Genomic DNA, 18787 nt, shown 5'->3' on the forward strand with positions numbered 1-18787 from the left:
TCTGAACCCTTCACACATGAACAACAATCTGAGCTAGAATTTGCCTGATTCCCATACCGCAGTAATCCAGTACTGGCGTTCTAAAATTAGCTGTTCACACACATTCAACTCATGCTAACAATAGAACGCGGTCACCTGTTCAAATATGACTGTTACTATTTTTCTTCTTTTTATTAAGCTGGAAAGCCCATGTTTTTTACCTTGTCAGTTTTATAAGTTTTGTGTTATTTCTTACTCACCTGAAGAAGTCGGGACACCGACGAAACTAGTTGTGATTTATTAAAGTTTTTTGTGTTATACTTTTTCGGGTTCTAGTCAGTTAAATATTAATATTATATATATATATATATATATATATATATATATATATATAGAGAGAGAGAGAGAGAGAGAGAGAGAGAGAGAGAGAGAGAGAGAGAGAGAGAAAACGCCTAGTCAGTGTAGAGGAAATCCTTTGGTGACGAAGCCCATCAGTGACGGGAGGAATCTTTATTTGGTCTCTTTCGACGAAATGTGAGTTAGCCGATCTCACACGGAGGAATGGGGTTTTCTAGAATAGGCAAATCGGCACCGTGAACAAACACATGGATTACCGTCATGAATACGTCCCAGCCATATGCCGTTCCCGAACCCGGATAAAATTGGGGGAGGTTGGGGAAAGCAATGGTGAACTACCCTGTAAAAATCTCAATAGGAACACTTTGTGGTCAATGCCGAAAGCCACCTAGGGTCGGAAACGACTGAAGGGAAAAACCACTACACACACACACACACACACACACACACACACACACACACACACACACACACACGCACATATATATATATATATATATATATACAGGGTGTTCGGGATAAATTTGACATATGTATAATTAATTATATTTTTCCGTAAGTTACATGTATTAACACACACTTCTCTTCATTTAAAAGTTTGGACCCTTCTTCATTCATATACAAGATGTCAGAAAGGATGGATAGCTGGAACCCACCTGAATCATGGAAGAGAATAACTTGTATCATGATGATTCGTGCCCGCCATCAAAATAAGGATATTACGACTGCTGCCCAATGCTCCCTGAATACAGTAAAAACAATCAGGCATGAACTAGAGACTTGCAATGGTGACTACGAGGATGTAGCAAGAAGAAAGATCCCTAGCAGACGATCTGATTGCGTTCGTACAGCAGAATTCCTCGCAAATCTGCAGGAACAGGTGTTGAAGAACCCTGGCATTGGAATTCGGGCTTTGTTCGTGGAGTTGCTAACTGTAGTCAAGCCCTGGATAACAAGGGTAGCCAATGGTAGGCCGTATGTATGGCAGCAGGATTCGGCCCCTTGCCACACCTCTGGGAAAAGTCAAAAATGGTTGTCTGAAAATTTCTACGACTTCACCAGTCCAAATGTTTGGCCTCCAAACTCCCCAGACCTTAACCCCATGGATTATTTTGTATGGGGCGCAGTTGAAAAAGACACCAATCGCACTTCCAGTAATACAAAAGCCCAGTTAATGGATAAAATTAAAACAGTTTTTGCGGCCCTTCCCAGGGAGACTGTAGCATCAGCTTGTTCGAGGTTCCGAAGCAGAATTGAAGCTGTGATCGATGCTAATGGTGGTTATTTTGAGTAAATCTTGTTGATAGTATTGTAATTAACTCTGCCTGTAATGTTTTTTTTGTCAATTCATTAAATTTAATAGATACAAAGAAGATTTTCTTTTTCCTTACGAAACTGTCAAATTTATCCCGAACACCCTGTATATATATATATGAAGTATTCATGTAAAAAATCTGTATAGTCATAATTGTTAATATTATAATAATACGTTGGAAATGCATAATATATAAACAATAAAATTATTAGTATTATTAAAAAATAAATAAATAAAATAATTTATTATTATTATTATGACCAAAGACAGACACAACTACAAATATACGATAAACATAATATACATATTCCCAGATACAAACCCCACAACTTCTTTCAAGAATTGGACATTACTAAATGACATCAACAATCTCACAACAGATCGACTTAAGTTATTAGGTGGCATTAACATAAATACCCTTGACCGTGGCTCTTCAACCACTAATACATATATCTTGACATATTAAGCCAGTACAACATGAACTCCCAACAAGAGAAAAAAAAAGTACTAAATGACTCACTAACACAATCATGCATAGATTACACCAACATACAGTCTCCTATGAACACATACACAGCATCGCTAATCACCACTAAACTTGCTGACCACTACTTCATTGCAACTTCATTCCACAATGCTGCCTTTACATCCTTCCCGTCATGCTACAAATTCCACCTTCATATTGCCCCCCCCCAGATAAACCGCACACTTCTATCATTTAAGAAAGCATCTCTGATAACATTTTAAAAAACACGAACGGGAACCAAGTACTTAATATAAACAATCCAATAAACTTTATATGACAGCCTCAAATACAGAAAGGCAACAAAACACATAAGAAACAGTAGGCAAGGGCTAAATACTTCATGGATAAAAGAAGACATCCTTAACAGTATTGCAATAAAACATTACCCAATAATATTCAAATAAAAACATTATACAAAAACACAAGGAAACCAACTAAAAACTAAAATTAGCAACACAAAAAGACACTATTACTCTCAGAAATTGCGAAGTACAGTAACAATATGAAGCATACTGGTCTACACTTAATGCACTATTTACCTGAAAAACACTTTCCTCATAAGATTTTGCCAGGAGAAACTTCGATCAATAGAACTAGAAGGAACTCGCAGAAGTATTTACCTACGCCTTCGCAAACAACATCACACAACACAAGTGAAAAAAGAAGATAATTTGGCCCAACAAAAAACTATTAACCCAAAGTCAATAGCAAACCTGTACTTTTCTGCCATACCCAGATTGGAACTGAAAGATGCTTTCTCACAACTGAAGCGAAAGACCAATCCAGGAATTGACAAAATCAGAATCACAGACCTCTTAACATATTTTGAATAACTAAATTCTGTACTTCTGAAACTTGTGAAAACATGATATTCGACACCGGCGCTATTCACAAGGAACTAAAACTGCGATGGCTACACCTATTTACAAACAGGGAAAAATAAATGGCACTCAGAACTACAGACCGATAGCTAATTTGCCTGTCATCTCTAAACTTCTTGAAATATGTAACATACACAAAACTACTTACATAAATGTAACATCATCTCACAAAAGCCATGTTATTAGAGGATATTATAAACAAACTAATAAATCTCTTTATAAAAACAAACTTTCTATCTTTATGCTTCTTGACCTAACCAGAGTTCTTAACATACACTTGTCCAGAAAATACTGCTGACCATAAGGATACTGCATACCTGGCTTAGCATTAGTAATTATCTCACAGACAGAATGCAAGTAACAAAAATATGCACAGATCACAGCCGGAGAATACAGCTACAGCACGAAGTATCTGTATTCTCCGGCTGTGATCCGTAACCACAATCCTTTACACAAGCAGGCGCTATAAGGACTTGTATGACGAACCATCTCATACCATACTACTCAACAACTTGCCATATAGTCTAAAACATCTAAACAGTTACAGAACATTAAAACACATACTGTGAATATTGTATCAGGACACTTGGAACTGCAAAAGTTGCTATTCGTATCACATGAACCCTAAAAAAACGTTAAGTTAATATTTAATCTAATTGTCTTCAGAAAAGCTAATTTAAGCTTCGATGTCATTACGATTACTCTGCCTCATCATCCTTTTACTACTAGTATACCATCCACCCACCCACCCACCTCAAATGGACAAAACATATAAAATATTTACATACCAAACTCCACATCACTGCAGAAATATTCTTCCAAGTAAAAGACATTATTCCATCTAACGTAAAAAAAAACAAAAAAAAAACTCATATATCACGGTATTTGTGAATCACTACTCTGGTACGGTATAATAATAATATATGCAAACACATCAAGCCATCTAACCAAATTAGAAACATTAGAAAAATGGTTTCTACAGTGCTTTGGAAACCTATACAACAGCCAATTACCAAACCGCTAATGGCGATACAATCTTGTGGTTTCACAAGAAACCACAGGATTGGAACTTGGAATGTTAGAAGTATGAACCAAGGTAAGCTGGAAATAATAAAGATGGAAATGAAGCGCAAGAAGCTGGATATATTGGGAATAAGTAACTTAGATGGACAGGAATGGAAAATTTTCAATCAGGGGACTATATGGTGTATTACTCAGGACAAGAGAGAAATCATAAAAATGGAGTATCTTTCTTACTCAGGAAAAATATGGCTAGGTATGTATTAGGTTATAATCCAGTGAGTGACAGAATCATTTCTCTCAGAGTGAGTGGACATCCAATGAATATGATCATCATTCAGGATTAGGCACCCAAAACAGAGGCACCAGAAGAAGACATAGAAGAATTTTATGGCAAGTTACAAGAAGTGGATGCAACACCAAAGCGAGATATATGGCTACTTATCGGAGATTGGAATGCAAAAGAGGGAGAGACTGGGGAACAAGGAATATTAGATCGTTTTGGTTTAGGTATTCGTAACATTGCAGGGAAGAGACTAGTTGGTTTTGGTGCAGAGAATTTTTCGTTTGTTGCTAACACCTGCTTTAAACAGCACAAAAGAAGATTATTCACATGGATATCACCTGATAGACAATACAGAAATCAAATTGACTATATACTTGGAGAAAGGAGATGGAGAAGTGCAATTCAGTCTGTCAAGACTTTTCCAGGTGCAGAATGTGGAACAGACCATGTGTTATTAGTGGCTACGATACATGGGAAATTACGAAAACTGAAAACAACACAAATGTCGATCAGATATAATCTTGGAAACATAGAAGCTGAATACAATCTTTGTATGCAGAATAGATTCAACACACTTAATTTGTGTGAAAGAGAACCAGATTAACTATCGGAAGAGATTAAAGATATAATTAAAATGGAAGCAAAGAATAATATTTCAACAGTTTGTAAGAAGTTTAAATGGCTGTCAGAAGATACCATCAAAACTGCTCAGGAAAGGAGAAAAATGAAGGCCACAGGAAATTTGCAGGAAGTACGGCATTTGAACGCAGAATTTCACCGACAAGAAAGAGACAAGGAAAATACTTTAAACAGGAATGCCAGCAAACAGAAGACCAAAACAAGAAAACAAGAAAGGAAAAACAAGAGATCTTTTCAAAAAGATCAGAGAACTAACAGGGAAGTTTAGTGCCAAGATGACAATATTGAAAAGTAAACACAAAGGATATCTTACAGAAGCTGCAAACATCAAAGAAAGATGGAAAGAGTATATAGAAGTCCTTTACAGAAAGGACTCCAAAATTACTGAGATATTTGAAGAGCAGGATTATACACAGGAGCCAGTACCAATGGAGAGTGATGTGACGTGAGCGTTGCAACAGCTATCCAGTAAGAAAGCACCAGGAGGAGGTGGAATACCTATTGAGTTGTTCTGGGAGAAGAGGGAGAAGGAGTTAAAATTTTAACGGCTCTATGTCAGCGAATTTTGATCACAATTCCATGGTCTTGGGAATGAAAAAAATCAGTTTATATACCTTTATTGAAGAAAGACGATGCAAGAGAGTGCGAAAATTACAGAACTTATAGTACTGATTTTTCATGTAAGTAAAGTCTTACTTAAGATCATTCAGAAAAGACTGGAACCATTCATGAAGAGAGAAATGCCAAATGAACAGGCAGGTTTTTAAAAGGTAGAGGAACAAGAGATCAAATCGCCAATATGAGATGGATAATAGAAAGAGCACAGGAATATCCAAAGCATGTATATCTTTGTTTCCTTGACTATAGTAAGGCTTTTGACTCTGTAGATCATGTGAAACTGTGGAATGTATTAAGAACAATGGGAGTACCAGAGAATTTCATTATCCTTCTGAGGAATCTTTGTTATGAACAAGAAGCTCCTGTCCAAACAGATCTTGGAGCAACTGAGTATTTCGCAATAGGTAAATGGGTGCGACAAGGATGTATTTTATCTCCATATTTGTTTAACTTTTACCGCGAATACATTTTAAGAATGACAGGGCCGGAGAAGTATTCAGTTGGAATTAAAATTGGTGGAAGAAATATTAATAATTTTAGGTATGCAGATGATACCACCTTGCTAGTTGAATGCAAAGAAGATTTGGAGGAACTTATTATGAAAGTTAAAGAAGAAAGTGCTAAATATGGCCTTAAACCTACTCTCAAAAAGACAAGTAATGGCATCATGTAAACTTAATGATTTTGAAGTAAATGGGGAGAAAAATGGAAGTCGTTAACAATTTTGGGCTCCTAGGATCCTAAATTAATAAACGTGAATATTGTACTGAAGAAGTTAGAAGAAGATTATTGCTCGATAAGAAAGCAATGACAAATGTAAGCAAGATCTGTATCTTTAAAGATATCAGCCTCGCAACAAAAATCAGAATCGTGAAAGTAATGGTATTCCCTGTAGTACTGTATGGAGGTGAAAGTGCACCCCTGAGAAAGAATGAAAGAAGGAAGATCGATGCATTTGAATTATGGGTTTGGAAACGCTTATTAAGAATACCATGGACTGCAAAGCAAACCAATAAATCAGTGATGGACAGAATAAAGCCAGATTGCTCCCCTCGAAGCTATGGTCATCATGCAATAATTGTCATACTTCGAACATATTATGCGAGCAAATAACAGTCTGGTGAAGATGATAATGATGCTTGCTAAAGTTGATGGGAGCAGGAGAAGAGGAAGATCAAGAGTTAGATGGGTGGATGGAGTTAAAGAAGCAAACGAATTGCGCCTGGAAATTCTGAAAGTTATGCCCAGGGACAGATCTGAATAGATAATGTATGTTCATAAAATCACCAGGTGTCGAAAACGACTCGATGGAACATAACAACAACAGTGGCGATACTCATAATTCTGAGAATTAAAACTTGACCCATTATGTTATATTACTAAAGTATTACTTCAGCAGAGACACATATCGCATAACACGATCCACCACAACTCTTTACACCTTAGACCCTTCAACAACTCATATAGTTTTGCTGTTAGATCACTTGTCATGCCCACTCTACTGAACTTGAGTAGCACGGATAGTGGATGCTATACCGATACAGTTAATATAGCATTAAGAGTTATATGCACTTCACAAATCACAAAACTGCAGCATTGAACACCTACATTCTATCCATAAAAAAGTACCAAGCAACATAAATAGTGTATGTTAATCCCACTTTCTCAATAAAACTAACCCCCAGCTTCGAAGTCGGTAGAATAAGCCCTCCTCTGCAGTTTAATCAGCTAATTCTCTTAATCACCGTTCTCAGAGTTATTAATACTGCTGTTATTTACTGAGCATTGAACACTGAGCTCTTCGAACAGACTGCAATGTGTTAACCGTAAAACTGTAAATTGCCTGAATGATTAATAATAATCTTTCTGTGAAATGTATATTTATATTAAAAAAATGAATACATTCAGAACAGTACACTTACGTAATGTGCAATTGTTAAAAATGCAGCGATCAATTGCTCCTGTTGACGTTAATTGTACGTTTATTAGCAGAATTAAATTAAACAAAGAAACAAAGCAGAAGACTTTGGAGTTGGGAACGAGAAAAAGTTCTGTAATGATGGTTCCGATATATATATATATATTTATATATATATGTGGCGATCAGCTTTTACTCGGTTGTTATACATTTCAAAAAATAGATTTAATGACTCCAAGACCGAGATAACATATAAAGATTTTAATGATAAATACTACTAGTTTCGGCATATAGCAGCCTTCTTCAGGTATTTATCAAGGAAAGGAATACTAATAAACATTGAATTATTTAAACAAACTGGAAATTACAGGTACAAATTGCCTCACATAATCGATACATAAAAACGTTGTATTTTTCAAGTTGTTCCAACTGGCGTGCCATTGTTTGTTGCAATTGTGCGTGCAAGTTCACGTGAACGCCAATATTGAATAACTGCAGCATGGCTATCTGGTATGTTATAACTTAAATTATTATTTAAGTGGACCGAGTTCAGTAGGATTTCCCTTGATTCTACGATTTTCCTTTCAAACTCATCTTCACAGCGAAAAATATTTTCTGATCTATTCCAGCATACAGAGTGGCTTTGTTGGTCATCATTAGGATTATTTGAAAAAAGAACATGACTGGATAACGCAGTTGCATGAGATCTTTTGTATGAGATGTCTCTCTTATGCTCTTCTATGCATTGTTCAATAGATTTGTTAGTTTGACCAAAGTATGGAATATTGCAATCACACCACAATTTATATACTCCAGGGTACTTAAGGCTGTGATGAGTAGGTTTTGGATGGCTGATTAGAGAGCGGATTTTTAGAAGTGTGGTGAAGAAGGTCCTGATATTATATTTTTTAAGGACTTTAGCTATTTTCTTAGAGACTGTGCTAATGTATGGAATGGAAATGCTACCTTTAAAATTAATAGTCTCTGTTGTGCACTGCTTAGGAGGGTTCAGAAGAAATTTCTTAATTGTTTTTTCAGAGTATCCATTTTGTTTAAAAATAAGAGTGAGGTGATTCATTTCTTTTTGTAGTTCATCTTGTTCATTTAAGAGAGAACGTGTTCTGTGTCCTAAGGTAGATATAATTCCAAGTTTAGGAATTATATCTTAGGACACAGAGCACGTTCTCTCTTAAATGAACAAGATGAACTACAAAAAGAAATGAATCACCTCACTCTTATTTTTAAACAAAATGGATACTCTGAAAAAACAATTAAGAAATTTCTTCTGAACCCTCCTAAGCAGTGCACAACAGAGACTATTAATTTTAAAGGTAGCATTTCCATTCCATACATTAGCACAGTCTCTAAGAAAATAGCTAAAGTCCTTAAAAAATATAATATCAGGACCTTCTTCACCACACTTCTAAAAATCCGCTCTCTAATCAGCCATCCAAAACCTACTCATCACAGCCTTAAGTACCCTGGAGTATATAAATTGTGGTGTGATTGCAATATTCCATACTTTGGTCAAACTAACAAATCTATTGAACAATGCATAGAAGAGCATAAGAGAGACATCTCATACAAAAGATCTCATGCAACTGCGTTATCCAGTCATGTTCTTTTTTCAAATAATCCTAATGATGACCAACAAAGCCACTCTGTATGCTGGAATAGATCAGAAAATATTTTTCGCTGTGAAGATGAGTTTGAAAGGAAAATCGTAGAATCAAGGGAAATCCTACTGAACTCGGTCCACTTAAATAATAATTTAAGTTATAACATCCCAGATAGCCATGCTGCAGTTATTCAATATTGGCGTTCACGTGAACTTGCACGCACAATTGCAACAAACAATGGCACGCCAGTTGGAACAACTTGAAAAATACAACGTTTTTATGTATCGATTATGTGAGGCAATTTGTACCTGTAATTTCCAGTTTGTTTAAATAATTCAATGTTTATTAGTATTCCTTTCCTTGATAAATACCTGAAGAAGGCTGCTATATGCCGAAACTAGTAGTATTTATCATTAAAATCTTTATATGTTATCTCGGTCTTGGAGTCATTAAATCTATTTTTTGAAATATATATATATATGTATATTTTATTTATTTATTTATTTTTGAGTGATGATTAAAAGCAATGGCGGTTGATGTTCTTTCCTTACCTTTCCTTGCAATTGGCTGGTTATCATAGATTGCTGCTTTCAGCATGACACTGAATCAAAACGCCAAAACATCAGTTTTTCACAAATAGTGAAAAACTTATGTGACGAATCGCACATTAAGATTCTTTCCCCCTCAATCGTAAGAGTAAGAGTTCACTTCGAATTCATTAAACAATGACATACAGTGGACATTGTTTTTGAGAAGCACTCCTAAATAACAAACATTATTAGTTAGGAGTGCTGGCAATATCATGAAATGAGTCCTCCAGTTTCTGGCCCAAAGAAAAAAGCAATCAAAAAATTGGTCTAACTTCCATATTCACGAGACTTATCGTCTTGTGATTTGGCTAGGGTTGCCACCTGTTCCGAATTAGGTAGGACATCCCGAATTTTAAGAAACTTTTGAGCGTCTCGAATTACACCTAAGTGGGACAACTTATATGGCGAGACGCCAATTATCCCAAACACTTGCAGAATATGTGAAAGAAATTCTTAGTGAGCGTTAGCGACATTTGTTATTTTGTATCCATAAAGTGTGCCATGCAAAAATATCTGTGTTTTGGGGGTCTCATTGGTGAAATTCTGCTCAGATGACGTAGATTCCCGTAGATTGTAATGCTCGTTGTTATTCAATTAACTCATAATCTTTACTTGTAATATGAAATAAGCGCGTTCATGGCCTATGTGATGTGTTTATGTGATTTATCACCATAATTATTGTATGTTATGTTGGCAGCGGATGAAATCACTCCCAGTGATGTTATACATTATCATAGCCTTCTAGAATCTAAATACATATGCCATATTACTCATATGACTTTGCTCAACGTCAACGAATGAACGCTATGAGTTGGTTGTTTTTTACGTCAAGCTTTACTTGAATTTTCATTGTTTAAAGGAGAAGTTGTGACATTTTTTTCAGAGGAAGAGGTGAGTTATTATTATGATCGATGATTGAGAGGTAGCGTGTTCTTAAGTTTTGTGAGATACTACTATTGTTTTTCATTTTTTTTTTCAGAATTGCTTTCAGCACAACATTAGTCACCGATAGTGAACTGGAGTATTGCACAACATTGCGCTTCCGTAGCGGAATTGGAAGAACAGCGGAACATTGCGCCCTTCAATTGGAACAGACCTAAGCGATTCTCGTCTCGACGGGAGGAATCTTTATCTGGACGATTTCAATCGAAGGTGAGTTATCCGATCTCATACGGAGGTAGCAGGGTTTTTTCTCCCGGAATCTCGGGTTTTTCATCCCGCATACAGACAAATCGGCCCTTCAGAACACACCAATTTACAGACATAGAATACCAATTGTGGTGGAGGTGGGCGGTAGATGGCGTTGATGGAGATGATTCGTAGTAGAGATTCGGTGTTGTGGTTGAGACAGTTGTATCAGTTGAGAAAGTTGTAGGTGTCCTCCCGTGATGAGTCTTCGGACTCCTTGGAGGTGTCAGGAATAATAATAATAATAATAATAATAATAATAATAATAATAATAATAATAATAATAATAATAATAATAATAATAATAATAATAATAATAATAATTAGTTTCACGATGTCTAGTTCCTTAAGTGACAGTGAAAAAGAGAAGAAAAGCAAAAAAATTAAGCGTTTATGTGTGTACAGAAGTGTTTGGGAAGGGAAATATCCACGGTTGAAACCATGTGGAACAAACTCTTTTAAAGCATCGTGTAATATTTGCTTCCGTGAATTCTGTATTGCACATGGCGGAGAAAATGACGTTAAAAACATTCAAACAGTGATATTTGCAGAAAGGAAGAGAACAGCAGCACCAGGGAATGAAATTTGAAAGAAAATCAGTAACAGCTGCAGAATTAGGTTTGGTGTATCACACAAGAAGCATAATTTATCATATTGAAGTACGGATTGTGCCAATAAAATGTGTCCTGTTATATTTAATGACTCTAAAATTGCTTTAAAGATTCAATGTAGTAGGACAAAAGCTGAAATGCTTGTCTTCAATGTAATGGCCCCTGAATCAGTCTCCGAAGTTATCAGAAATCTAAAAAAAGTAGGTTACGTTTTTGTAGCTACTGATTCAAGTAACAGAAGAAACAGAAAACTGTGGGCTCTGTGTGTAAGATATTTCACAACTGAAAAGGTCATTGAATGTAAGGTTCTTGATTTTTATGAGGATCCAGAAGAGACTTCAGATTCAGTTTTTTTTAAATATCAAAAGTTGGCTTCAAGAGTTGGCTTCTTAGCCTAAACAATGTCACAATCTACAGCACAGACAATACACAGATATTTTTGCATGGTACATGGTGTTAATTTTGGGAAGAAACATTCAGTGTATCAGTTATTATCTAAGGCAAATAACAAAATAATAAAAGCCAATTGTTCAGCCCACATCATAAATAACGTGTAAGCAAGCATGTGATGATGCACTAAATATAGATATGGAAACAGTTGTCCTCAAAGTTTACAACCACTTTTCTTTCTCAAACTTTACAACCACTTTTCGCAGAAGTTCATTCAGGAACTTCTGCGAAGTTGCAGATTTGTTTTGAGTTTGTTGATTTAGAATGGCAGGAGGTTCTGAGTCATGTTTGTATTAGATGGCTTTCCTTGAAACCTGCAGCTGATAGACTTTTCCTTAACTAGGATGCTAATGAGAGCTACTTTAAAAGCATTGAAGAATGTCCTGTTTTTCTGAGGAAAATACAGATATTTGATGACAAGAAAGCCACCCAGCAAGTCAAACTCTACTTTTTTTTTATTTTGTTTCAAATGTTTCCACCATTTTTGAAAAATGTATTAAACTCTAAGAAAAAGAAGATTTGAGTGCATTAGAGGCATTTGAAGTAGTCAGTGTTTTACGAAACAAACTTCTTAAAAGACAAGAGGACTGGTTCTTTGGAAATGCCACTGAAGAGGTATTAGAAGCCATGATCCCTCAAGAAAAGTAATCAGTGTAAGTCAGACTTTCTTAAGTTCTATGAGAAAGCTTTAAGCCATTCGGAGAAATCATTTGACTTCACAGAAAACAATCTTTTTAGCCTGCTGAAGAACTTAAACTCCAAAGCGAATTATCTTTTAAGCATCTCAAAGAGTCTATGAAGGCACTTAATCTAGAATCCGACACTAGCCTGGTTGAGTTATACGAGGAATTTTGCTTGAGTTGTGACAAAATAAATACCACTAGAGTGGACTACACAGCAGGCCAGGCCTTCGGTATGAAATGGAAGGAGATTATTCGGAATTTTGATAAAGAAAACATTCCCAATCTCTATAAACTCATACGGTTTGTTTTAAGCATTCTGGTAGTAATGCCTTTGTAGAAAGGGTGTTCTCTCTTATGAACTTAAAATGGACAGACTCAAGAAACAAGTGCTCAGCTGACCTCATAAAAAGTGAAATCTTCATTTCAAAAAATGTTACAATTACTTGCAAGGACTATTTTGTGAGAGTGAAACAAAACAAACAGCTTTTAGAAGCAGCCAAATCAAATAAGAAGCACAGTTTTAAATTTTGAATTTCAGGAACAGGTAGACTTGTGCTCCTCAGTATTTTCTCATCATTAAAAGCGTTTCAAGTTATATTATACTGAATTTTCTTCATTTTTAAGTTAAAATCAAACAAATTAAACTTTAAAATACAAATATTATTAAATTACTAATACCGGTATCAATGTATTCATTTTTTTAATTTTTTATAAAGTTAGAATTACATATTCAACTTTGGCTTTTTCATTTTATGCATTTAGGGGAAGGGAAGACTTTCATATTCAATAAGTGTGTTCCTCTTTAGACTTACCAAAAGGTGGCAATCCTAGATTTGGCTATTCACAAAACTGAAGAATGCCTTGAAAGAATGCAGATTTTGCTCTCTCTCTCTCTCTCTCTCTCTCTCTCTCTCTCTCTCTCTCTCTCTCTCTCTCTCTCTCTCTCTCTCACACACACACATACAAACGTGTCTGTCTAGGCGAGTATTGAATTAGTTGAATTATCATGGTTTGTGGTCTGTAAACATCAAATCAGATAACCCATGTTGTAATTCACATGATATTCTCACGATATTAGGAATAGGAATATGAGATATGGCTGCAATTATCTACATTATTTCATTTTTTTATGTTGCTTTTATGTATACCAAGGACACCGATTACCAGCTAATGCCGTGGCCGATATTGAAAGCGTGTATTTAAATTTACATGTATTTTGTCCAGACGGAATTCTCGGATATAATAAGAAAATAAGGGAAAAATTATTTATTATCTCTCTTCTTGTATTGTTCATTTATACCCCCGACCCTTCTTGTATTGCTTATTTATTCACTTTTCCCTTTGTATTTTTCACGTAATATTCTGTTTGTCCCTTGTTACAATACAAGGGGAAAATATATATTATAGTTTGTACATCATAGATGTCGCTGAAGCCATTGGAACATGCCCTAGAACGCTTAAACTTACACGAGCATTTAACTTAGTTGGGTTCGAATTGAGGAGATTACTGTTTGTTGGTAGAATGTGGAAATGTAAGGAACAAACGTGCTGATAAAAGCCTAACTCTCCTTGTGTTTCGAGGAGGAGTCAAACAAATGTGTCGTACGAGAGTTTGCCTTATCTTTGTGCGTATTATGTATTATTTGCATACTCATTTGATACGGGTCTTATATATACAGGTAGCAATGCGATTATAGTTGTAGTGTGTAATACGAAGTGTACTATTAATTTGTTTGTTTTGATTGCTGCTTTGCTTTCTGATACAACTGTAAACAATAGAGTCGGAAAAAGTATCCGACTCGTAATTTCATCGCTTACTTGTAAGCTTTACTTAGTAACTCTGAGGGGACATGGCAGCACATACGAAAAAGGCATGGAAAATTCGTAAGTGTATTTATTCTAATTTATTTTATTTGAATCTCTTTATCAGTGTATATATAAATCATTATTATCAAAATCAGTTAACGTTTCTTAATATAAAAAGTTACTTGGATTCCATAATTTTATGTTTAGAATTTTATGGGAATAAATATTTCCTGGGTTTTGGTATTAATCTGTAAGAAATATTGAATTATAGAAGTGTTGATTTATGATAAAGGCGTATTCTCAGTTACTCGGATTCATGTAGAAAAGTTTCATTGGACCTAATCGTAAACCAATGCTGTATTTATTAATCACAAACAGTTGCCAAGATTTAAATGGCTCACGATGAAATTTACATTGCATAAAAAACACATGACTGAAGAAAGAAACATGCAGTTAATTCAACAGTTTGAAAGCCGCATAGAAAAAGTACTTTAATATTGTGACATTAAAAAAAAATGACATTGGGATATTTATATCATCATAATTTAAGTGAACCTTAATTATAACAGTAATCCCATTCAATCAAAAACAAACTAATGCAAGTTATCACAGTCTCAGATCATTAGTTTAAATTAATATTAATTTAATACTAATCGCTAGTATTAAAACTAATAACTGCAGTAGCTTCAATAGAGATGAACGTTTTTCTCAATTTTTGAGAGGATGTTCACACTTATGTAAGTTAAACCAAAATTTGTTTTTGATGTTCTCAGTCATGTTTATTATTGACATAAAGAATGACAAGTTCATTTTTACATCATTTAATAGTAAGTAACAGAACTGTCACTTTTTGTTGACATTTATACTTTTATACTTCAGTATAGGATTGGTACAAAGGGAGCATTTAATAATGAGTGTAGTGCCAGTGGAAAATTCTGTAGTGCTTTTATTTCACATTCACTTTATTAAAATTAGTGGTGTGGTGGTGGTTGTACTATCTAAATCTATCTCTTCATCTTTTTAGGCCAAACTAGTGGTTTGCTGGGGGGGGGGGCTGAGGTAAATGGGAGGAGGATATCTCTTTTGGATAGAGGCATCCTCCACTGGACAGACTGATGTAGCTGGGACGATGTTAGGTTTTTTTTTTTTTTTACTTAGACTGAGATGACAAAGAACACTTTCAGTCTACTGTTATCTTTTTCTGACAGCAACCATATGTGTGGCCTAACTATATTGAATACTGAATGCCTATAGCTGGGCAATTTTAAGAACAAAAGCAGTCTTTATTTTTTTTTCTTAGAGAGAGAGAGAGATCCAAGTTTGCATCCTGTTTTCAGCATGCAAGAAACATGAGGGGTTTCCAACTGAATGTGTATTAACCAGTCTCATATAACAACAAAACAATGTTAATCATTTAACTGCTTTTAAATTGCAGCCAGGCTTCCATTTTCTCAGTACTTGGTTTATACTTTTATATGACATTTTTTTTGCGAGATATTTTATTTTCAAAATGAAGTTTGAAGTAAGGAAAACAGAGTAAAGGAATAACTTGTTAAAATCAGTCGATGTACTCTGTAGCAACTTTTTTCTCCCTTCTTTGTACTCTGCCCTCAATTTTGGTACAGTTTGTAGAAATTTCAGTGGATCTTAATGTTAGAAACAACTATTCCAAATTTGGTCAAAATGGTTGAATAATGTGATCTGCACAGGTGTCTGAAGAGAAGCAATTTCCATCTCGTAACTCCATTTATTTTAGCGCGCAATTAGCTTGAATTGCTCAGTATAATTTGATTCTTCTCATCAACCTTATGCTGGTTGGATAGCAATATGCTGTTTTGCTAGGGAATAATGATTATGGAACAAGGTAGTTTCCCATTGTCTTCCTTGCCCTACAATAAGTATTTATCTATAAATGTGTGTTCATGTGACCAAATTGCCTGTTTAGTGCAATGAAAAGCCTGTGTTTCCAGGAGGGAAAAAATTCTCCACCTCTTTATGAGACTGGCAAATTCACATTTAGTTGAAAAGGTTGAAAATTTAGTTGATCAGAGTTTCTCGCATCATGGACAGGAATTGAACCCAGATCTTTCTGACTAGAGGGCTTCATCTATACTGACTGAATTACAGAGGCTCCATAATTTGATTAATTACTAAAATGTGATTGTGTTTTAACAATGAAAGAAAATAATTATTTTTCTCAAAAAAGAATAGTTTCTCATCCACTTTATAGCATAGTCTTTACTAACTTCCAAGACTTTATCACTCTCAGAATGTAAATTGATCTGTAATTGTCTGCTTTTGCATCATCATTGTTTGCAGTGACTGTACTGTACATTTTATCAATGTGCAGTACATATATTATTTGTACTGTACATTGTATATTTACTAAATATACAAAGTACAGTACAAATAATATATGTACTTTACATTGATATATTATTTGTACTGTACTTTACAAATAATATATGTACTATATTTAGTAAATTAATAACTACAAATCATAACCGTCTGGCTATTCATAAACTCAAATAACAGAATGCAGATATAAAACGTTATCGACGTTGAACAATACTGGAAGATGTCACGTGTTCTTCTTCTCGTTCATACAGTCCGAGCTCAGATTGAGGTAGATTTTTTATTAGAGCTGACCATGCTTGATGGAGAATTAAACCTTGATTTTTATTGCATTGGGTTGGGTTGTTCAGCATATTAGCAGCAGCTTTAAATTTTCTTATGTAGCAGTTGTTTTCTACAGTTATGACATCATCGTTTTTTGCCAGTCCAGTGGAAGTGGTATGGAAAGCAAGACCCGTTTTTTGTTCTCTTTTGTATTGTACGTCTTTTTGGTGTTCAGCCATGCGTATTTCTCCAGATCTTCCTGTCTGTCCTACATAGCAAAACCTTCAAGAGCAATCGAGTTTGTAGACTCCTGGTTTTTTAAGAGTATGATGAGGCGGTTTTGGTGGATTTAGGAATCTTGAGATTTTTTCTATAAGAAGGAAGGCTACTTTTACGTTGTGTTTGTTCAATAATTTTACCAGCTTATCTGTAACATTTTCCTCCAACAGAATGGGTATTCTGTTGTTGGAGGATTTGTGTTAAGTATTTTAGTTCTTCATTGCATCTTTCTTGTGTGCTGGAGATATTGTATGCTCTGTCTCTAAGAGTTTTAATTAAGCTTAATTTTTGTGAAGGATGGTGGTGTGAGGCTGCATTTAGAAATCTTCCTGTGTTGGTCGGCTACCTATATACTGAGAAGGAGAGTTTATTTTCTTCTCGTTCTAAAGTGAATTTTATGGTGGTGTGCAAATTGTTGAGATAATCTTTAAAATTGATAAGTTCATCTGATGTTCCATTCCATATGATGAAAATATCGTCTACATAGCGTAGCCATATTTTTGGTTTTTTATGGTAATTCTTTAGAGCATTGTTTTCAAATTTTTCCATAAATAGGTTTGCTAATACCGGTGATAATGATGAACCCATGGCCAGTCCTTCTTTTTGTTCCCAGATTCTGTCTTGATAAGTGAAAAAAGTATTATTTATACAATGTTTAAAAAGATCTAAGATGTCCGAAGGGAAGAGGTCGTCTAGGAGATTCAAAATTTCTTGTCTCAGGATGTTTGTAAACATGCTGATAATGTCTAGACGTGCTAAGATGTCTGATGGACCAATATGTATATCTTTCACTTTTTCTATGAAATGTGTACTATTACAACACTGATATTTGCAGTCTACGCCTGTAAGTATCAGTGTTGCCGACTTTGTTACTAGATCTAGCAGCTTTTGGGCTCTCACAGCATACCTCCAAAAGTTTTACCACATACCCCAAAGTGGTACGCGTACCACACATTGAGAACCCCTAATATAGAGCAATACATAGTCTATGTTTAAGTTTTCAGTTAACATTGAAAGAAATATTGGAAGAAGTGAAATCAGGGATAAGACCTCGATGCACATTATCTCCACTTGTATTCTCCATTCATCATCTATAAGGATCACATTGTGAAAGAAAGTGGCATTAGGACAGATATTAGAATTAGAGATGTCAAATTTAGTTCTTTGTAACAATTTCGGCATGAAAATCAGGAATAAAAAGATCAAAAGTATGAAAATAGGCAGAAGCATAAAAAAACTGCAGTTGCATTCTGTATGGAGAGCCAATAACACAAGTGAAATAAATAGGCACAGTTTTTAGTGAAAATGGCAGGTTAAATCTGGAAATAGACAACAGAATAAGCAAAGCTGGTATAGTGAGTAGACAACTGAATAAATTTATATGAAATAAGGGAAATCAGCCA

The 18787-nt window shown here is 35.0% G+C and overlaps 1 protein-coding gene across 3 annotated transcripts in view; it reads left to right on the forward strand.

The window, feature by feature from the left end:
• The first annotated feature begins 14185 nt into the window (after nt 1-14185).
• LOC150110194 (katanin p80 WD40 repeat-containing subunit B1-like) overlaps nt 14186-18787 on the forward strand; it is a 351290-nt gene continuing 346688 nt past the window's right edge. For all 3 annotated transcript variants that reach the window (XM_090392102.1, XM_090392114.1, XM_090392108.1), the window contains exon 1: nt 14186-14564. In XM_090392102.1, coding sequence (XP_090248228.1) covers nt 14531-14564 — 34 coding nt within the window. In that variant the 5' untranslated portion in view covers nt 14186-14530. The remainder of the gene's footprint in view (nt 14565-18787) is intronic.

This window comes from Typopeltis vanoorti, chromosome 1 (assembly GCF_054136105.1).
Source record: "Typopeltis vanoorti isolate ZY-2024b chromosome 1, IOZ_Tvanoo_1.0, whole genome shotgun sequence".
Lineage (NCBI taxonomy): Eukaryota > Metazoa > Arthropoda > Arachnida > Uropygi > Thelyphonidae > Typopeltis > Typopeltis vanoorti.